Genomic DNA, 23,481 nt, shown 5'->3' with positions numbered 1-23,481 from the left:
ACAATATGCCTAAGTTTAGTTTTTGTAGATCTCAACACTGAGATAAGATGATGAATGTATATCTCATTCGGATATTTAAGATAGGTGGATAATGAAAATCTGTCTCCCACGCCCGATTGCTTGCACCAACAGTGTGATAGTGATGGATGCATGATATCACTTTCAATGCGGCACATACGCGATATGCGATGATAAAGATAAGACCAAACCAAAGAGCAGATAAATCCGCATTTTAAATATAACTGACATCATCCTTTTCACAGCTAAGGCGGGACAAGCCACAATAATGCACAGACAGATGTGAAACATAAAACTGTGAGTGATTGGCACTTACAATTGTGCCATTACCAGACATCATTCATCATGGAATTGTGTCATGCAGAGCTTCTGTATCGGTGTGTCGTCTATTGTATGTCAGATTCACTGAATACATTGTAAACATCCCGACTGGGTGGCACAAAATCCCAAATGCCAACTGGATAAAAGGGAACAATACAACAGTGCCAACCAGGTGGGGGGATGCCATTGAAAGTTTGTATTCATTAATCCTTCAGATTCTTTTGTGGTACTCCCAACCAACCCAACACCAACTCCACCTAAACCTGGTGCAACAACAACCAGACGATCACGATTACCATCGCCAGAGACATGAGATCCCAGATTATCATATAAAAGTGCTTATGTTCGATGTTTTAGTTGAGATTCCAATTGTGATTTATTGATAACGTCTCATTCCATTGCCCCGTGTGTTGGGTGAATGGGAAGCAGTCGTTGCTTGAGTCTTTAGTGTTTTCATGCTATTTATCACAGGTGGGTGTTTGTTGGTGTCTGAATTAATTCACTTATCTACGCTTTGGAGCAGTAGCAATAGCTGCTGAAGTCTTTGCAACTCACTCAATTCGTATCGCTTGCTATCGATTGGAATTTGTTGACTTGCAAGCATCGTCAATTGGCGCCATTTGAGCGGCGTTGGGCTGAGCCATATCAAATTTCATTACATTTTCATGCTACTACAACCAGTAGGATAATTTATCGGCAAATTTGTTTATTTTGAAGTTAGATTTGTTAACATTTTAATTTAATTTATTATCGCTTCTTATTATTATGCACAAAGAACATGCATTGTTCTTTCGATGCTATTGTTTTCTCTTGAATGCACCGCTAGTCTATTGTCCAGCAAAAGAAAGATATCCGTGAGAATAGATGGCAAGCTTTGTTCCTTGAAAAAAAGAACGTTTTTAAACATCGTTTTATCTTTCTTTGTGCAAAAATGTCAGAATGTAGAAATATACCGCATACTTGCATTAACCTTCCTATTTTCGACCTTCTCTTTGGAAAAGCGATTAAAAAATCCAACAGTAGGTAAATATTTGATCTAAAGTATAAAGGAATCCAAGTCACATTACGAAACAAGACTGGTCAACATTTTACGGCAAGCGAAACTGCTGGCAAATAATGCAAAAATACGTGTTATTTCAATGTTTTAAGCGGGTGGCCTTAAAACTTTGACTGAGGGGCGCTTATCACAAGAGTATTGCCATCTGGAAGATCATGTTACACGGATGGATCAAAGCTAGAGAACAGAGTGGGCCTGGGGGTCTACATTGAGAACCCAAGGACTGAGATCTGTTTTAGACTGCCTGACCATTAAACGGTCCTGCAGGGCGGAGATCCGGGCGATCACGGAATGCGTGAAGTGGTGTGGTGCTAACTCGAGGACGTCAAGTGTGAACATCTTTACCGACAGTAAAATTGCCATAAGCGCAATAACAACCAGGATGGTAGGTCCACGAACAGTCTTGCAGTGTAAAAAGGATATTAACGCCTTCTCTGTGGATGGCAAAATCCGTATCGTTTGGGTGCCGGGCCATAAGGGAGTAAGGAGAAATGAAAGGGCAGACGATTTGGCGGTGAAGGCCAGAGGATTGCCATCAATAAACTGGTTTAATCCGAAGCCTTTGGGGTCGACGCATTGCAAGTTAAGGCAGTGGGCGACTAATCCGCATGTAACATTGTGGAACAGCGAAACGATCGGTAGGATGGCGAAAATTCTATGGGGGGATCCAGATCGTGAGAAGACGAGACTATTACTGAAAGGAAGCAAGAAGGTGGTCAGTAAAGCTATTGGTATCATAAAGGGACACATAGGACTACGAGCTCACTTATGTAAAATCGGCGCGGCAAGTGAAAGCATGTGTAGGACATGCGGGGAAGATGATGAGACGTTGGAGCATTTCCTTTGTTATTGCCCGGCTTTTGCGTCTAACAGATACGGACACTTAGGTGGAGACACAATACCAGACATGAATCAACTTAGGAGAGTGGTATTGAAAGCGATTAAGTAGCACGGAATTCCCAACTAAAAATTTTCTTTTTATAGGTTACTTTATAGTTTTTAGAGCACACAACAAGCCGATTACTGGCTTAGGTGTGTGTCCATAGTGGCATGGGGCGAATTAATATCTGCACCCTCTTTTTAACCTAACCTAACCTATCCTTGACGTATATTATTCTGTAACTGCTGCTGTTTAAACCCTTTACCTCGTTGAAAAAAACTAAAATATGTTAGGTTAGTTTAGATAAGGTTTAAGCGGCAGTCTGCCATCAGACTCACTTAGACGGATTCTTCCATTGTGATACCACAGGAACCGAAGAAGGAAGATGCCTTCTAGTTCCTACCGTTGAACCATCCAGATCGCTTTAAAAAGCCCAATAACTTGCGAATGTTCACATCCGCTAAATCAAACAGGTTCTCAAAGAAATAAGAACCTAAAGTGGAACTTCTCTAACTGCTAGTGCGGAACACATATGCAGAAGGTGTTCAATAGTCTCTTCTTCATTGATATTCTCACAGTTTCTGCAAAAGTCGTTGCTGGCAACCTTCAGTCTGTCAGCATGTTTTCTGATTATACAGTGACCTGTCATGGCGGACACAATGACTGAGAAGTCTGTTCTAGCCAATGACAGCAAAGCAGTTGACCTCCTCAAGTCTAGATTAGGCCTCATAGTTTTGTATTGCTCACAGCCCCCTCTTTGTGACCATCTGCCATTCGTTGTCCTTCGGGCCTGGTCCTGAAAACTTTGCTTTCATGTCGCTAGAGGCATACTCACAGATTCCAGTATCCCTGGAATGTGTAGGGTAGTTCCTAGTTTCGCAAGCTCGTCTGCTTTTCAATTCCCTGGGATATCTATGTGGCCCGACACCCAGAACAGGTGAATTTTGAACAACCCCGAAGCCCGCGTGGTCGTTTAGTTTGGAACCATCCGTATAGAAGTCCATGTAACTTCTGTCACCAGGGATATCATAGTTCCAATCGGTTCTATCAGGAATAGTGGTACAGTAATTTTTATCAAAAAGCGGCAAAGGTAGGTTGTAATACAGACTGCCTAGAACATCGGATATTGTATCAAGGATAACACAGTGTCCGTAGCTGCCACATGACCAATGAGAAAGTTCTCTTAACCTCACGGCAGTGGTCGCTAAATTTGTCTAGCCACAATGTCCAGAGGCATAAGATGTAGCATTAAATTCGGTGCATCAGATGGTGTCGTACTCAGTGCGGCTGTGATGCAAAAACAATGCATCCTTTGGATACGGCTAAGTATTGAGCAGTAGGTGAACTTTTGAAGCGACGTCCACCAGACCACAACACCATTTAGCATTATAGGTCTGACAACTGCAGTATATACCCAATGCATGACACGCGGTCTAAACCCCCAACTTTTGCCAATGACTCTCTTGCAGGTTTATAGAGCAAGAGTTGCCTTTCTTGCCCTTTCCAAAATGTTGGATTTGAAGTTCAATTTCCTGTCCACCAAAACATCAGCATACGCAAATCCACTGAAACAGCCCTTCACGACCTAGTGGTTACATAGAGGGTTCTCCCGCTGTCACGGAATATGCAATGGTATCATTTCTTGGTGCTTTCAATAATGTAAAACCGACGTCAATCATGAAGGAGTTGGAGTTTCTAGGAATCAACTCTACCGTAAGAAAAATTTTTAATAACTTACTAAAAGATGCATAACGGCTGGCTTGGGATCTACATATCTAAAAAGATGGGTCAGCAGATAAACACCTCAAGAAGGTGTACTGTCTCCTCTACTTTGAAATATAGCCATTAACAATATATTATTTTCTCTGGAAGAAATAGGTGTAAAAGTAGTATTGTTAATGGCTATATTCCAAACAAGAGGAGGCAGTACACTTCCTTAATACGTTCCTCTGCTGACCCATCTTTTTAGATCCACAGATCACAAGCCTGCCGTTATGCATCTTTTAGTAAGTAAGTTATTAATGTACTTTCTTACAGTAGAGTTGATGCCTAGAAACTCCAACTCCTTCATGATTGACACCGGTTTTACATTACATAATGTCAAGAAATGCTACTATTGTATATTCCTTGACAGCGAACGAACACTCTATATAGCCAACTAGGTCCTGAAGGGCTGTTTTAGTGGATTTGCCTTTACTATATTCATGCTGCTGTCGCTACAGGCGATCTCCAGGAATGTTTACCCTAAGATTTGTTTCTATCAACCTCTCAAAAGTCTTTAACATTCAGGATGACAGACTAAAAGGACGAAAATCTTTCGCCTTCGTTTGGTAAGGTTTTCCTGCTTTCGGAAATAAAATGACCTTAGTGTTCCTCCATCCCACAGGTATATATGACATTTTCGGCTCAGATACAATTTCCCTAATAGCCTCCGACGAATGCACACCAGTGACAACCTCTTCTGGCGCCACGTTTCCCGGGAAATGTGTATCAACGAGTAGTTCTAGTGTTAAGTTATTTAATTATAACTAACTTTAGGTGTGTTTTATTTACACATGAAGCGGATTTTCTCTCTAAGGTTGTATGGAAAATGCTATCCCCGATTAGTTAAGCGGCTAATCTTATCGCCGTTTATTAAAAGATATGGTGTCATCATTCAATTTGAATAACAAAACTAAAAGAGGAAAACACGCAACAATGATTAAACGTTCTGAAATGGCAAAATTGCTTAGGACATTATTAACAAGTAAAAGCGTACTAAGTTCGGCCGGGCCGAATCTTATATACCCTCCACCATGGATCGCATTCGTGGAGTTCTTTTCCCGGCATCTCTTCTTAGGCAAAAAAGGATATAAGAAAAAATTTGCTCTGCTATTAGAGCGATATCAAGATATGCTCCGGTTTGGACCACAATTAAATTATATGTTGGAGACCTGTGTAAAATGTCAGCCAATTCGAAGAAGAATTGCGCCCTTTGGGGGCTGAAGAAGTAAAATAGAGAGATCGATTTATATGGGTGCTGTATCTGGCTATAGACCGATTCAGTCCATAATAAACACGTATGTTGATGGTCACGAGAGAATCCGTCGTACAAAATTTCAGGCAAATCGGATAATAATTGCGACCTCTAGAGGCTCAAGAAGTCCAGATCCCAGATCGGTTTATATGGCAGCTATATCAGTTTATGAACCGATTTGAACCATACTTGGCACAGTTATTTGATATCATATCAAAATACTACGTGCAAAAATTCATTCAAATCGGATAAGAATTGCGCCCTCTAGAGGCTCAAGAAGTCAAGATCCCAGATCGGTTTATATGGCAGCTATATCAGGTTATGAACCGATTTAAACCTTATTTGACACAGTTGTTGAAAGTAAGAATAAAATACGTCATTTCAGCCAAATCGGTGAGGAATTGCGCCCTCTAGAAGCTCAAGAAGTCAAGTCTCCAGATCTGTTTATATGACAGCTATATCAGGTTATGAACCGATTTGAACCATACTTGGTACAGTTGTTTGATATCATAACAAAATACTACGTGCAAAACTTCATTCAAATCGGATAAGAATCGCGCCCTCTAGAGTCTCAAAAAGTCAAGGCCCAAGATAGGTTTATATGACAGCTATATCAGGTTATGCACCGATTTGAACCATACTTGGCACAGTTGTTTGATATCATAACAAAACACGTCGTGCAAAATTTCATTCTAATCGGATAAGAATTGCGCACTCAAGAGGCTCAAGAAGTCAAGACCCAAGATCGGTTTATATGGCAGCTATATCAAAACATGGACCGATATGGCCCATTTACAATACCAACCGATCTAATAAGAAGTATTTGTGCAAAATTTCAAGCGGCTAGCTTTACTCCTTCGGAAGTTGGTGTGCTTTCGACAGACAGACGGACGGACGGACATGGCTGGATCGACATAAAATGTCGCGACGATCAAGATATACTTTATGGGATCTCAGACGAATATTTCGAGTAGTTACAAACAGAATGACGAAATTAGTATACCCCCCATCCTATGGTGGAGGGTATAAAAACACATTTATGAACTCCGAGGACCATTTATTTAAAATTAAAATGTTTATTTTGATTATTATTTGACAATCAGTGGTATCGAGTGGAGAGTCTCAGTAAGAGATCGGTGGCACCGGCTCTTCCCAGACTAAAAGAAAATAAAGACTTGTTTCTATTAGAACTATGGTCATATTTAAAGAAAAAAGTCAAGCATATCTATACCTGATATTGTTGGTGTTGTTATGTTGAACACTGAGGTGGCAGCCGTTGCCAATGAAGGACTCCATCGCGTCAATCCGGTACGTACAACCTGCTACCATGGGATTGACCTGATATTGTAATTAATAATACCTTATGGCTTTAAGTGTTAGTTATTCTAAAACTCATTCTTATATTTTTTTAAGTAAACCATTTTTTCTACATTTTTAAACTTAATGTTTGTTTACAGCGCGATGAGGAAAATCTTGTTAAGCTTACGGCACGAGAAAGGCGTTTCATTAAATTTTCTTCCGTCGAATACGATGGCCAACTCTATATGACACCCCAAGATTTTCTGGACTCAGTAGTAGAGCAGGAACCTAGACGTAAGTGCTTCATTATCAATCATATGTAGACTTTAGAAATACAAAAACATTGCATATATTTTGTAATAATCTTTTTTTTAGCTCGCTTAAAACGTCGAATTTTAACTGAACAAGAGGTTTTGAAAATCAAGGACCAAACACCACCATTGAAAAAGGGATCCAACCAACTTTTTAGAACTTTGAGAGACAAGGGTAAGTCAAAGCCAAAGAATAAATTTGTTAATGATAACAAGTAAGAGCGTGATACTTTCGGCCGGGCCGAATCTTATATACCCTCCACCATGGATAGCATTTGTCGAGTTCCTAGCGCGGTGTCTCTTTTTAGGCAAACAAAGAATGAATAAATAAAAACTGTTATGCTATAGGAGCTATATCAAGTCCGATTCGGAACATAAATGAATTGAATGATGAACAATGTCATGTAGAAGTCATTGTGTAATATTTCAGTCCATTCGGATAAGAATTGCTCCTTCTAGGGGCTCAAGAAGCAAAATCGGGAGATTGGTTTATATTGGAGCTGTATCAAGCTATAGATCGATCCAGACCATATTAGACACGTATGTTAAAGGTCATGGAAGAAGCCGTTGTACAAAATTTCTGGCAAATCGGATGAGAATTGCGCCCTCTAGAGGCAAAAGAAGTCAAGATCCCAGATCGGTTTATATGGCAGCTATATCAGGTTATGTACCGATTTGCGCCATACTAAGCACGGTTGTTGGAAGTCATTACACCTCATGCAAAATTTCTGCCAAATCGGGCAAGAATTGCGCCCTTTAGAGGCTCAAGAAGTCCAGACCCAAGATCGGTTTATATGGCGTCTATATCAGTTTATGAACCGATTTGAACCATATTTAACACAGTTGTTAAAAATGATACTAAAAAAGCTCAAGAAGTCCAGACCCAAGATCGGCTTATATGGCAGCTATATCAAAACATAGACCGATTTGGCCGATATACAGTCCCAACCGACCAACATAAATAAGAAGTATTTATGCAAAATTTCAAGCACCTAGCTTTACTCCTTCGAAAGTTAGCATGCTTTCGACAGACAAACGGACGGACATAGCTAGTTCGACTTAAAATGGCATGACGATCAAGAATATATATACTTTATGGGGTCTCAGACGCATATTTCGAGGTGTTACAAACAGAATGACGAAATTAGTATACCCCCTTCCTATGGTGGAGGGTATAACAAGTGTGCTTATGACTCGACACGAAAGAGAATGAGACGAGGAGGGGGGAACGCATGTACCACACTAGGCAGAGAACATAGAAGCCCTTTGTGTGGTGAATAAGAAAAAGAGAGCGAGATATTGCGTTCTGTCGCACACCATGGATGCACCACCAAGTCTCGCCACCGTCACATAAATTTGGTATAAACCAAGAATGGCTAAAAATCGTGTTCATATCTTAAAATGTTGATTAGGTTAAGTTAGGTTAGGTTGAAAAGTGGGTGCGGATATTATTCCGCCCCATGCCACAATGAACATAGGTGTAGCCACCAATCTGCTTGTTGTGCGCTCTAAATACTAAAAAGTAAACTCGAAAAGGAAAATCCAAGTCCGTGCTACTGCAAAATCGTATTTATGTCCGGCAGTCGAAAACAGATCTCATTCCTTGGGTTCTCCTTGCAGACCCCAGGGGCCTTAGATGTTACAAACGAAATGACGAAATTAGTAGTTAGGATGGGGGATCCTATGGTGTTGGGTATAAAAAAACTTCTCCCTTAATGTAAAGTAATAAATATTATAATGATAACTCTTTTAAGTGTTTGAAAATATTTCTTTTTTAGGAATTATTTCCTATACTGAATATTTGTTCCTTCTTTCGGTTCTAACCAGTAAGTATTCTAATTTACATTGTAATGCTAAACTTATGTAATGTGTTGTATTTTTCACTTTACTTTCTTTTTTAAGAACCTAAATCTGGTTTTCGAATTGCGTTCAATATGTTCGACACCGATGGCAATCAACGAGTTGACAAAAATGAGTTCTTAGTGGTAAGTTTAAACCAACTCCAAAATATAAGGGATGCTTTTAGTTTGAAGTTTGTACCCATATTTTAGATTTAAATCCTAGGTTAAATCAGTGAATAATATTCAAATTTATTTGGAAATATATTTATTTTATTTTTTAAAAATTTTGTTAATGGAGTTTATTCCAATTTTTTCAATATATAGCCAGAATATCAAAAATATTTCCATATCATAAAAATATGGGTACATACTTATATCGGTGTGCATGTAAAATTACATCCTCGATTGTTTTATTTCATTTTGTTTATTCATTAATTTCAAATTTTCTTCATTTAATTTAATTTATTTTATTTTATTTTTGTTTTATTTTAATTTAGGTTAGACAAATTTTGGGTGGCTCTTTCCGCTCACATGAATTGGATGACGAAACAAGACGTGTTGTAAGAATTTTTATTTACTTTATTAGTTTTCAATTTAAGATCTTATTTGGAAAATTGAAAAGTCCTAGAGTATTAACTCCTTTGGATCTATTTGCAATAACCACAATTAACGGGCAATGAAACTGTGGACCAGTTAGACCACAGACTTTCCACATACTAGATAACACATTGTTCTCAATGAAAAATCGCCACCACGAACACAATTAGAAAACAGGCGTTTTCTTTTATACATCATACACAGTTCTCTTGAAATTCTTTATTCTATTAATTTTGTTCATTTATTTCCAATCTTTGTACTTGGTGCCCCTAAAAATAGTCTATGGTTTATCTATCTATTTATTGTCTGCGAATTAGACGAATGCAATTTCCCATAGCACTGAGGACCATACAAGAAATGCGTTTGCCAAGGATATCTTTCTCATTACTGTCTGAAAACTCCAATTCCATTTCCCCTCAACTCATACATTTCGATCGGGGATGGTGTTAGAGATGGCAAAATATCGATGGCACTTTCGACACTATCGATTTTTGTTTTTGTCTGAATATCAATTGATATCTTCCCATCGATATTATCGACAAAGTTAATTTTTTAACAAATTGAACAAAAATAAGCTATAGAGGCGCAATTTTCATTTGATTGGACTTTATTAAGCTGGTCTTATTTGGTCTGTGCATTGATATTGCTTTTATGTTCATAATCTCCCGATTTTTACTTCTCATTTTCGTTTGAAATAAAGGTTTTTGTAAATTAATGATAGTATGGATACTATCGATATTTATTATTAGAAATATCGAAAAAATCGAATGTTGCGATTACCGATAGTTTGCCAGCTCTAAATGGGGTAGCTTCCTAAACACTTGGTCACAAAAATAGGTATCAGATTCGTTCGCTTCTCTCAAATATCTGTTAGGTGAGTCCCATATTACCGTGGCCAGTCAATTAGTCCAGTTTGTAAGTGTTTTGGTGGTAGGGCGGACCCTCAAATGGATATCAATTCGATGCTCTACTACTACAGGCCTTTCATTTATTTCGGATTTGGGGGTGTTTTGGCGAAGGGGGTGATCCCCAAACCCTTGGCCCCACATTTGGATATCAAATTCATTTCCTATTCCCAAATACCTTTCACTTGAGTCGACTACAGAACTTTCATTTTTGCCCCACACATATTGTTATGTCGGTAAATATGTCCGATTTGGCGAGCTCATGGGCCCTGGGCGGACTCCCTAGGTACGCCACCTCAAATTTGGATACCAGAAAAAAGTTTTTGGGTTACTATAAGTGTATCTACGGAGGCCACCGTAGCGCAGAGGTTAGCATGTCCGCATATGACAATGAACGCCTGTGTTCGAATCCTGGCGAGACCATCAGAAAAAAACTTTCAGCGGTGGTATTCCCCTCCTAATGCTGGCAACATTTGTGAGGTACTATGCCATGTAAAACTTCTCTCCAAAGAGGTCTCGCACTGCGGCACGCCGTTTAGACTCGGCTATAAAAAGGAGGCCCCTTATCATTGAGCTTAAAACTTGAATCGGACTGCACAGGAAGGGTGTCAACACTGCCTGGAGCATCGGATAATGTATCGAGGATAGTACAGTGTCCATAGCCGCCACATGACAAACAAGAAAGCTCCCTTAGCCTCACGGCAGTGGTTGAAACAATTTGTCTAGCCACAATGTCCAGCGGCATTAGATATAGCATTAAATTCAGTCCATCAGATGGTGTCGTCCTCAGTGCAGCTGTGATGCATAAATAAGCCATCCTTTGGATCCGCTTGAGTATTGAACAGTAAGTGGACTTTTTAAATTTAAAATTTTGTACAGATACTTAATATTGATGTAGGTCGCTGGAGATTGCAAATGGGCCATATCGGTTCAGATTTGGATTAAGCTCCGATATAAACAAATCTCTCGATTTGACTTCTTTAGCCCCTGGAAGCCGCAATTTTTGTCCGATTTAGCTGAACACATAGTGTTCTTTTACGACTTCCAAGAACTGTGCCAAGTACAGTCCAAATCAGCAATTATTTTTTACATATTAAGAGAAATTAACAAGTAAAATGCTCAATTTTTGCCAATCGGACCAGGTTATAGACCAATATGAACCTTGGTTGGAAGTCAGAACATAACACTATGTGCTAAATTTCAGCCAAATCGGATGAAAATTGCTGCTTCCAGGGGCTAAAGAAGTCGAATCGGGAGATTGGTTTATATGGGAGCCATTTCAGGTTATTGGCCGATTTGGACCGTACTAGACACAGTTATTCAAAGTCATAACAGAACACCACATGCAAAGTTTCAGCCAAATCAGTCAAAATTTGCGGCATGTAAGGGCTCAAGAAGTCAAATCGGGAGATCGGTTTATATGGGAGCTATATCTAAACCTGAACCGATATGGCCCATTTGCAATCCCCAATGACCGACATCAATACTAAGTATCTGTGCAAAATTTCAAACGGCTAGCTTTACGCGTTCGACCGCTATCGTGATTTCGACAGACGGACCGACGGACATGGCTAGATCAGCTCAGAACGTCGAGACGATCAAGACTACATAAACTTTATGGGGCCTTAGACAAATATTTCGAGGTGTTACAAACGGAATGACTAGATTAGTATACCCCCATCCTATGATGGTGGGTATAAAAATACTTTAAGAGAGTATTTCACACATATAGTCACATTTCCATTTTGGACGTCGCCAAATTTGCAATTTGCATGCGTAAATTGAGTCCACCCTATTACCCTACCATCAATTAAAAAGGCGGTCTTACTTTAGGTCAATTACGCATTAAAACTTTAGGTCAATTGCGCTTTGGACATGTGTATATACCTTAAGCCATAGTCGGCATGTGAATCAAAAATAAGGTTTTAACTATAAATCACATTTTCCAAATAAGATCAATTTCATATATTTTTTACAATAATTATATTTATATAGAAAATACACATTTCTTTAAATCTTTTCTCTACAAATAATCCACATAAGTATTTCCTGGATAGCTTGCTCTCAAGGATTTAACAATGTTGTTAAGACAAAATTAAACGTATAATAATTATGTTGTGATTTTATGTTATTTTGTTTATTGAAATACTATCTAATTTTCATTCCATACATGCTATTTAGCTTAAACGTTTAGTTTCAACCGAAGAACAGGCTCGTGAATTGTATTACAAGCAAAAACCAAAAGAAACTAAAACGAATGCATTTGTAAGTTTGAGAGGTTGATTTTTAGTTTATTGAGTTCTTTGTGTTTCGATTAAAAATGTTTCGTTTCTGTTTTTCTGTTTCGAGTTACAATTTGTTTATTTGGCTATGTCCCAAGCAGACTGTTGATATGCTTTCAGTCATGAGTCGCCTGTGCTTGCAAGGTATCTTCACAACATGCGATTTTAGCTCTTAAGTACCACATTAACACTAACAATTTTACTTGTGCCAACACTGAATGAGTAAGAACTAGTAAAAACGTGCTAAATTCGGCCGGGCCGAATCTTGGGAACCCACATGGAACATGGATTCTGCAAAATATGTACACAAAATAAATTAAGTCGAAGGGCGTTATTTAATTCTACCTACCAAATGTTTACCAACCAGGCAAAAATTAAAGCTTCTGGGAACCGAACTATGGTAATTGAGAGATCGGTTTATATGGCTGCTATATCAGGTTATTGACTGTACTTGGCACTGTTGTTTGAGATCATAACAGAATTCTACGTGCAAAATTTCATTCAATTCGGATGAAAATTGCGACTTCCAGGGGCTCAAGAAGTCAAATTGGGAGATCGGTTTATATGGGAGCTATATCAGGTTATAGACCGATTTGGACTGTACTTGGTACGGTTGTGAAAAGTCGTAGCAGAATACAACATGCAAAATTTCAGCCAAATCGGACAAAAATTGCAGCTTCCAGGGGCTCAAGAAGTCAAATCGAGAGGTCGGTTTATTTGGAAGCTGTATCCAAATCTGAACCGATGTGGCTAAATTACAATTTCCAACTACTAACATCAATCCAGACACGGATTAGCTGTGAGCACTATACAGGCTGGAACATTGAGGTCCGATCTGTGTTGTGTTCATTGCTGTTTCGAGAAGCTTAGCTGCGAGCGTCTACAGGTTGCGGAAAGTGGTATGACCATACGGAGTATTTGCGACGGCCGTCGCGGACGCTCAGCGACATCGATCGGAGAGTCTCAGTAAGACGACGGGCTGCACCGGTTCTTTCGATATGACAAGGCGAGTTATTGGTGCCTTTAAATAACCAATGGCCACCCTGTTCCCGCGATGATCGGTCCTTTGGACCGAAACGAACTTGCTTATCTACCGGAGCATGACGAGGATCGCCACCTCCTCATGAAAATGTGGTTACAACAGCAACCACAACCACCTACATCAATAAGAAGTACTTACTTTACTTTAATTGGCTATGACAGAACATTTGTTCCACTAGGCGAACATAGAATAGCGTTCCAATCGCTTCGATCTAATGCGCTCATTCTAAAATGTCTGGCGCCAAGTTTCGAGGTGTCTCCCACCACTTTATCTTTCCATCGGGCTTTAAGTCTTCGCGGTTTGCGTGTACCAGCGTGTTTGCCTTCAAAAGACTTCTTTGCTGGAGCTTCTTCATCCATTCTGACGACATGACCTAGCCAACGCAGCCGTTGTATTTTGTCACACAACTCGTGGTTCATACGTCGCCTATATTCTCCTTTAACGCAAGCTGGTCCATATATTTTACGAAGAATCTCTCAAATACTCCAAGCACCGCCTCATCTGTATAGTGCAATCTTCGTCTGTCGAGAGGTGGCCATGTTTCTAAACTACTTACTTAATCCGAAATAGCATATGTTTGCCAGTTTTAATCTTCGCTTTATCTCAAAACTGGTGTTATTCTTTTCGGTTACGGCGGTGCCGAGGTAGATAAAGTTATTGACTATCTCAAAGTTGTGGTTCCCAACTTTCTCCATTTTCTTTATCTACTCGGTTGTGCAAGGCTTTTTGGGAGCTGAAACCATCCATTTCGTCTTATCTCCATTTATTGCCAGACCCATTTTCACTGACTTTTTTTTACATGGCGATGTCCTAGGAAATAAGCCCTTATTCTCACGTTTACCGGTGGCTTATTTGTAAGCATGGCCATAAAATCCAAAATTTTCATCGTTCTTATTAATTTTCTTGCTCTCTCTGTATATGTTCTCTGCTATTACTGGTAATACCGGAGGTATTAGTGTGAATAAGTCATTATTTTTAAGCCGCAAGGTAATGCTGCAAATGTGCTTACTACGTTTTTGCTAGGGGAAAGTGATTTCCCACTTCCATGTAACTGGACTTACCAAGCTGTTGTTGGCTGCAAGTAAAATTGCCTTATGTGTAACTGGACTTACCAAGCTGTTGTTGGTTTTGTGCAATAAGTCGCTTGCAACTGTGTGAAGTTTGACCTTAAAGGCTCTATTACACGGCGTGTAGTTGTCTTATGACATGACAAATTGAGCACATGGAGAGTTGTACATGTCGTTTGATACAAAAATGGCACATGTAATTTTTTTTTTTTTCGATTAGAGCCTGCAATTTTCCTTCTAACAAAAACATAAAGAAACCAGCTGTTTTTGTTGTCAGTCAAATGAAAGTAACTGTCAGTCAAATTAAACTGTTTTCACAAATTTATGATTTAAACAGATTTCTTACAATTTTAACAATTACTACTCATAAATTTTGCTCAAATTTTAGGTTATGTCATACATACAGGTGTGATAGTAAAAATGATGAATCGTATGTAAATTGACAAACATTTTCAATTACATGTGAATACAAAAAATGGCATGCCATGAGACATTTACATGCCGTGTAATAGCACCTTAAGTTAGCAGGAATTGTTTTGGCCTGGATCTTCATGTATGATCTGTCAAATGTCATTTTGTTTTGTTTTGTTTTGAAAATAAGCTTATGTTTTGTCACTAAGCCATTGAGTTACTATCGCTTAAGTTATGTTATTTCTAAGCAAAGACGTACAGTTCCGTTAAAATTTGGTAGAACTAATCCTACAATGTGTCGAGTCAGCAGCTAAGGTCACCTAAAATATTTTTTCTAGTTTTAAGTTTTATTTTTTTACGTTATTTTTATTTATGTAAATGCTTTTTTCTTATGTATTATCATTTGCCTTATCAATTTTAGTCTAGTGTGTGAGGAATTGTAAATCAATTCACAGCACAAAACTGAATTGAAGATTTTCTGTGTATGTAATTTTTCCCCTCCCCTTTTTATTGCATTTTGTACAAATGACCTGAGAATGGTAACTAATAACGCCTTTTCAAAATCCGCTCTCTCCCTTTCTCTTAATATTTTTGTATCTCTCTCTCTCTCTCCTTCCTTTCCTCTGCTAATTTCTTTTAATAATAATTAACATCAAACGTAAACTCCAACCCATACCCATACCCACGCTCATGTGTTGTGTGTTATGTAACTTTGTATGTGGTTGTTGGATTGATCAGATGGAACGCATATTTAGCGGGGCCTGGAAAGATAAACGCGGTAAAAATAAAACCGAAGAAGAGGCCGCCAACGAAGATGATAAAAAGGATGAAGATGCCAAAACAGAAGAGGTATAGTATATCGACATTTCGGGATCTTCCACAGATTATTTCAAGTTTAGTTAAGCAAAAAGTACACTGAATATTACTCCTTAAAAACCGTTTTTCATTTTTCCAAACTTGTACCACTCCGATCTTTATTCATTTTAAACAATAACTCGTAATGCTTTTGAAAAAAACCATTTCATATTCAATCTATGAATGTTGGCCGATTCCAGTTGCTAACTGTATGATGCAACGTCGTTGCGTAGAGTGACACGAAATTATAGAGAAGTTTTACATGGCTGAAGGTTTTTCAAATGACATCAGCATTAATGAGCGGATGATCGCCGCTTAAAATGTCTCTCATATTCTCCGCAGGATATGAATCCAGGAATTAAGGGCCATAGGAAGAAATGCTGAGCTATGCGCTACTGTGTTCTCCTACAATACTTAGGGCTTTCTATTATCCTAAAACATATTCGTGTCAAAATGTTTCGAGAGTTTTCAACAATTTTCGCACTATTAATATAAGCGACATGTTATTGTTGTTGTTGTAGCAGTTTTTTGTGTTCTATCTTTCGTCTGATTGATTCTGTTGAGTGTCAAGACCCAAGAACTTGACTTAGTCCACAGGGATCTGGGTCTGGCTGGGCAGTTAAACAGGTGACATGCATCGTGCGATCACTGGTTGCAATCGGGAAATACATCTTGCTCGTCGGCATCAATCCTTGCTCTGTAGGAGTTGATGAGCCAGAACTACTCTGGTTTGCCGGGAGAGGTCAATTTATTCAGGTGCAATGAGAGGCGGTCGTTCTCTAAGGACTACATTCACCCGCTAGCCATTTACCGCATCTGCTACGTGTCTGCATGAATGTTGTCTAAACCTGCTTGATCTAAAGGTTCTCTGTTGTAGCGCTGAATCTCACGCTCTAGATCATATAGATCTACTTTAAGGCTTCTGGGCGGTGGATATGTATCTATAAGATAGATGATGATTTGGATGGTCTCTGCGATGACAACCCCAAGGGTAAGCAATACCTAAGCATGTAGTTATGTCTTCGCACTGGTAGGATCTTTGTCTCCTGATAGAGGTGGTCCACATGAGACATGAGGAGACAGCCCGTCGCAGTTCGGAGGGCGGCATTCTGACAGATCTGAATATTATTCCACTGCATGTCGCAAAGCTGACGCGACCACACTGGCGCTGCATAACTTACCACTGACGGGCCAATTGCATTGTATGTGGTCAACAAGGTTTCTTTGTCTGCACGCCAAGTGCTGCCAGCAAGTAACTTGGGGACCTTGTTTCTGCTTTTGACTTTATCGCAAATTGCTGTGGCATGTGGGAAGAATGTATAAGAGCTGTCAAATGTGACGCCAAGTATTTTGGGACACTTGATGATCGGAATCATTTCTCCACCGACCATGACAGTCAGCACAGTATTCACCTTACGCGTATTTATAATGAACAATATGGCTGAAGATTTGATGGAAGATATCTTCAGATTTCTTGCAGAGAAATATGAGGCAAGTTCGTTGAGGTAGACGTTCAACCTATCGCAGATGTCAACAATGGGTGGGGGCCTGATGCCATGATCGTACAATCGTCCGCATATGATACGATCTCTATGCCGTCTGGAGGGGGTGGAATGGAGGATAGGTATAGGTTGAACAGTGCCGGAGATATCACCCCACCTTGGGGAACTCCCTGTTTCACACGACGGTGCTTCGACTTCTTATCCCTAAATTCCACACATGACTGCCGACCACAGATAATTCGCGACCCAGCGTTTCAGACCTGGCAGGAGAGACGTGTTGGCGATGTCCTCAAATAGTTTGGCATGGCTGACCGTCTCGAATGCCTTCGATAGGTCCAGTGCCACAAGACCGTCCGATCAGATGGCCTGGGTTGATTGAAGCGACGGCAAATGTGTGCGGTGATAGCATGCAAAGAAGTTATTGTGCTATGCAGTTCATGCTCGGCGAAAAAAATTCTCCTACGAGCCTCGGGAGGAGTAATGCCTCAAGCGTCTTTGCTACGGGTCCTTTCCAGGCTTCAGTAGCGGGATCACTCTGTCCATTTTCCAGACATCGGGAACTACAAGAGTGTTCAAAGACAGGTTGAGGACAGAAGTAAGGTACTCAACTCCAGGTAAATCCAGATTCTTCAACATCAATGTGGAGATTCCGTCGGGACCCAAAGCCTTGGATGATTTGGCGCCACGGATGGCATTCGTAACTTCGCCCACGGTAAATTGTGATGGCTGTCCATCGGTTCGGAGACCACGGATACGGCGAATGGCTCTCCTTCTTGCCCTGTAACTCTCGGGATGCACAATAAATTGACGGTTGAACAACCTGGCGCATCTCTTCGGATCAGTCACGGTTACTTCGCCAAAAGTGACTGAGGTCCTGTTATCCCGTCTACCGGGGTTCGAGAGAGACTTGCCTAAACCGGTGCCTAAGATACATTGATTCAAGTGTTCCAGCCACAAATTCCGCGTATGTTCCTTGACTATCCTGTTTCCAGATTTCCAGATTCAACTCGCTGATTCTGTTGTTAGTGGGGTCCATACAACGAATACCATCGCGCTCGTCTGCGAGTACCACTGCCTGCGCCGGGAAATTGGGCCGCACTTGGGTTAATCGACCGACTGTTTTAAAACGAGCGGCTGCTGCGTTAATGATGTCTCGGAATTTCCTCTCGGCAACTACCACATCCGAGGGGGGTGGGAGTTCAGTGAAGCGGCGATTGGTATACTCCTTCTTTTGATTGATAAACGTCCGGCGCTCAGAGGTTATGAAGTAGGGTGGTCGGTCGATGGTGAGAACTATGGGGAGGTGGTCTGACCCCAAAGAGATGATGCGCATTAAATTCCCCTAGAACCAGACGATTATGGCCTGATAATAACTCACTTATGTCGGGGTTATAAGCTTGGCCATTAATTGGGACACAGCTACCAACCGGCGGTATGTACACGTTGTATAGCTCTATCTCGGTAGTACCGGTGCAAGCTGCAGGCTTTGTTTCCTGGATCGCCGCGACGAATATGCTCTTCCGACTCATAAAATCCACAATCTCGTCGATCTTGCTACGAAGTCCGTTGCAGTTTAACTGCAAGAACGATACACTTCCCGGCACTGGCCTAGCAATATTGGGGCTGGGATGCTGCTGTTGCATATATTGTCGCACGGGAGAAGTCGGGGGGTTCACATAGTCCGATGACGAGTACGCAGAAGGCGACGATGCTTGTGACCCACTGCACAGCACCTTGCAACATATCCAGTATGACTATACTCTCGTAGTGAAATGAGGCCAGAGCAAGATCGGAAATGTACCCACCCCATGTACCGGTTACACCTCACCGACACCGACCGATGATGGTGGCGGTTCTGGCAAACCCAATAGAACCAGGGCACGGGGTTCTTTTCAATCCCGGCACGGACCAGAAGCATGCGGAGAAGGCACTCCGGGATGTGCCTCTTCCATGACAAAAAAAAAGACGAATACGTACACTGAGGCGGCATCCATTGCCGATGGAGGGTTCCATCAGGTCAATCCGGTGCGCACAACTGGCTGCCGTGGGATTGATTAACTTGGTATTTATATGTTGTAAAAACCTACCATAAATTGAGGTCAGCCTACCAACCTACCTACCCAATAACTTGCAAATGTCCACATCCGCTAAATCAGACAGGTTCTCAAAGAAATGAGAACCTAAAGTGGAACTATTTTTTACTGCTAGTGCGGGACACACACACAGAAGGTATGTCCTCATAGCTTCTGCAAAAGTCGTTGCTGCCAAACTTCAGTCTGTCAGCATATTTTCCGATTAGACAGTGACCTGTCATGATGGACAAAATGACTGAGACGTCTGACAGCAAAGTAGTAGACCTCTTCAAGTCTAGATTAGGCCACATAGTTTTAGAATGCTCACAGCCCCCTCTTTGTGACCATCTATCATTCGTTGTCCTTCGGGCCTGGTCCTGCAAACTCAGCTTACATGTCGCTAGAGGCATACCCACAGATTCCAGTATCCCTGGAATGTGTAGGGTACTTCATAGTCTCGCAAGCTCATCCGGTTTACAATTCCCTGGGATATCTCTGCGGCCCGTCATCCAGGTGAATTTTGAGCTGTTCATCCATCTCGTTGAGAGATATGCGACAGTCGAAGGCGGTTTTTGTGTTTAGAAATACGTTCTCCAGGAATTTAATGGCTGCCTGGCCATCTGAGAAGATATTTATGCCAATCGTCGTAATGACATCGTATCTTAGCCATTCGACCACGTCCTTAATTGCAAGGATTTCCGCTTGATGCACACTGCATTGGTCGCATAACCTTCGGTAACCCAAAAGCCCACCTGGTCGTTTAGTATGGTACACTAAGTATACACATGGGAAGCCTTTATCTTGCTATGCTATACCATCAGCAACACTTCATTGTGCTATGTCGTCAAAACCAAACCGTTTGCCATCCTGCCATGCCTAGACAAAACAAGCAATATGCCATACGGTTAGAGTGTTCAAGAGTTAGAAAACATAATTTTTTCCCTCTCTTTAAAAGTGGACAGTAATTTTTGTAACAAGAAACCGGCAAAAAGATGGCGCTATATGTTTGAACGACAATGAGCGTATTCTTACTGAAATGCCATCCCTTATTACTTATTTAGGTAAATATGTCCACTAGTGTGGGTCAATTTAAAAAGTGAAAGAGGATGGGATTTCAGTGAAAATGAAATATTAAGTGGATATTGGGGTGGGTCAATTTAGGCCACCAATCGGTTGTCAAAATCGTACACTACTACAAATTTTAAAAAGTTTTGCCCAAGAAACCGTGAGTTTAAAAAAAAATGAGCTTATGGTTGTTTCAAATAAATATTAAATTAAAATTTTAATCTTGATCAACATATTTTGCCTATCATCGATAGGAATAGATTTATTTAACCGTGAATATGCGTCACAAAATAATTTGTGGAAGATCCCATAATGAGCAAAGATTAGTACATTGGGTCCACGTCCATACAATTGTAAAAAGTTTTTGTTGCGTTGTGTTGTGTCTTATTTCTAAATGCTTTATATTCCCGAAAGTTGTGTTATCACCTGTATAGTTCTTCAAAATGCTGTAAAAACTTACTAAAATCAAATGCATTTTGTTCTAACATTCGAATGACACAACTGCCGGATGTTTTTTTATGTGTTCCACAGCAGACATAAATATCTTACTAATGCGATTAATCATACTAAAAACAGGACAATTACATCGATGATGAGGAGGGCTTGCAGCGCAAACACAAAGTGGACACCACCCTGCAAACCCATTTGTTTGGCAAGAAGGGCAATCAGGATCTTTACTATGAGGGTTTCTACAAATTCATGGACAATTTACAAACTGAAGTTCTGGAGCTAGAGTTCACTGAATTTTCCAAGGGCAATAAGGCCATCACAGAGGTGGATTTTGCAAAGATCTTATTACGCTACACTTACCTGGACACTGAAGAATACGACAGCTTCTTGGAACGTCTGTTGGATCGTGTCAAAGACGAACAGGGCATAACCTTTGACGAATTTCGTGATTTTTGCCGTTTTCTTAACAACCTAGATGACTTCTCCATTGCTATGCGTATGTATACCTTAGCCGATCGTGCCATTTCGAAGGGTAAGTTTATCGATCCTAAAAGATGGATGTGTGTTTGGAAACTCGATTTGATTTCAATATTGTTTCCCTTTTCAGATGAATTCTCAAGAGCTGTTAAAATATGCACAGGTTATACGCTTTCGCGTCACCTAATCGACACCGTGTTTGCCATTTTCGATCAGGATGGTGATGGTCTACTTTCGTACAAGGAGTTCATAGCCATTATGAAAGATCGTTTGCATCGTGGTTTTAAAGTAAGTGGTCATGCTTTTGAATATAACGAAGAATTAGATACCTATGATGAGCCGGATAGTCCCATGTTTGCCGTTTGGCGCAAGCGTGCATGTCGAAATTTGGATCATTTTTATGAACATGATGTTTTGTGAGCAACAATCCGAAGCAACAGCGCTGTGATTTGTCTAAGTCTAAGTATACTTTAGTGTTTCTTTGTTCCATTTAATGGCATTCCCACTCACAGTGTCCTAAACTTAAAATTCTTACAAAGAATAGTCGCAACAAGTAATCTCCCACGCCATGACATTTCATTGTTTAAGTCTGCAGTCATTGCGCCAAGTTCAATTTAAGTTATCTGCTTTCAATGTTTATTTTTTATTATTACTGGGCTAATACTATATCTAATTTAAGCGCTTTTTTATTATTAATTTATTATTATTTTTCTTTAATAAATGTTTATTTTTGGACAGACCCAACAAACACACATTTTTTTTATTTCTCAAATTATTTTATTTTTAATTGGCTCTTTTTCTTTTATTTGTTTTAATTGGTTACTTATTTCACTTGTTGTTGTAGTATTGTGACTAAAAATTTGCTATATATTGGTTTGACGCTCCGTGTTTTAATTAACAAAGTCCAATGTTGTTTTGATGCACAGCAAAAAGACCAATTTTTAGAGCGATTTTCAAAAGGTAACTATACGAAATTCTAAAAATATTTTGAGAAAACAACAAATCACACAATTCTATTCACTCATACCAATCATTCTCACTCTCTCGCATTCACTCACTAGTTTCGTGTTTACAAACATTTTTCATGTTCATTAAAAATAGTTGCACAATAGGCATACCTATCACCGAAAGATAATCTCTTTATTGCGAAACTTTCATCTAAAACCCCGCCAACTAAACATAGTTGTGATTTTTTCTGAAAATCTGTCAGGGCTTATCCGTCTTTCAAACGTAAAATTTGCAAATTTTGCCCATGAACATTCCGCTTAAGAACAGGGACAAACTTCTCACATATATATGAGTGCAGTCCTATTCAAGTTTAAGCTCAATGATAAGGGAACTCCTTTTTATAGCCGAGTCCAAACGGCATGTCGAAGATCAACACCTCTTTGGAGAGAAGTTTTTACATGCCATAGTACCTCACAAATGTTGCCAGCATTTGGGTTTCCCCTCATAATGCTAGCTTCCGCTGAAAAATTTTTTCGATAGTCTTGCCAGGATTCGAACCCAGAACCCGAAACATGCTAACCTCTGCGCTACGATGGCCTTCAATGAATTTTGCTAAATTGTTGAGGTTGTTGTTGTAGCAGTGTGTCGTACACTTAGGCGGCAGCCCTTGCTATAGGGATCGCTTGATAAATTGTGTTTGTTAATGGTTTAGTTCGGCCCTAATTTAGAAATAGCTGTTAAAAAAAACCAACTCTGTCCCATAGGAGGCAGCGGGTCTTCTTGTATTAAGACGACAGAAAAAAAAACACAATAAACGAGGAAAGTTGAGAGCCGAACATAAAAACTGTTAAGAGGTGTGTGTGGAAAAAACTAGGGTGATCAATAAACCGGTTTAGGTTAGGTTGAAAAGAGGGTGCAGATATTAATCCGCCCCATGCCTCTATGGACATATACCTAAGCCAGTAATCAGCTTGTTGTGCGCTCTAAAAACTATAAAGTAACCTCTAAAAAGAAAAATTTAAGTTAGAAATTCCGTGCTACTTACAAAATCCCTAATTGTTTTCA

General features: G+C 40.0%; 1 protein-coding gene across 5 annotated transcripts in view; it reads left to right on the top strand.

The window, feature by feature from the left end:
* Positions 1-23,481, top strand: part of LOC106081406 (calcium uptake protein 3, mitochondrial) — a 40,247-nt gene that overhangs the window by 5,453 nt on the left and 11,313 nt on the right. Inside the window, exons 2-10 of one of the 5 annotated variants that reach the window (XM_013243337.2) lie at positions 6,750-6,885; positions 6,967-7,077; positions 8,681-8,728; positions 8,805-8,887; positions 9,241-9,303; positions 12,427-12,510; positions 15,786-15,896; positions 21,118-21,523; positions 21,599-21,756. In XM_013243337.2, coding sequence (XP_013098791.1) covers positions 6,750-6,885; positions 6,967-7,077; positions 8,681-8,728; positions 8,805-8,887; positions 9,241-9,303; positions 12,427-12,510; positions 15,786-15,896; positions 21,118-21,523; positions 21,599-21,756 — 1,200 coding nt within the window. Of the gene's footprint in view, positions 1-6,749; positions 6,886-6,966; positions 7,078-8,680; positions 8,729-8,804; positions 8,888-9,240; positions 9,304-12,426; positions 12,511-15,785; positions 15,897-21,117; positions 21,524-21,598; positions 22,203-23,481 lie in introns of those variants that run through there. The other 4 variants (XM_013243329.2, XM_013243357.2, XM_013243348.2 and 1 more) reach the window with 4 other exon arrangements.

The sequence above is a fragment of the Stomoxys calcitrans genome, chromosome 2 (assembly GCF_963082655.1).
Source record: "Stomoxys calcitrans chromosome 2, idStoCalc2.1, whole genome shotgun sequence".
NCBI classification, from domain to species: domain Eukaryota; kingdom Metazoa; phylum Arthropoda; class Insecta; order Diptera; family Muscidae; genus Stomoxys; species Stomoxys calcitrans.
Note: the sequence above shows the minus strand (reverse complement) of the source record. Positions and strands in the feature narration are given on the sequence as shown.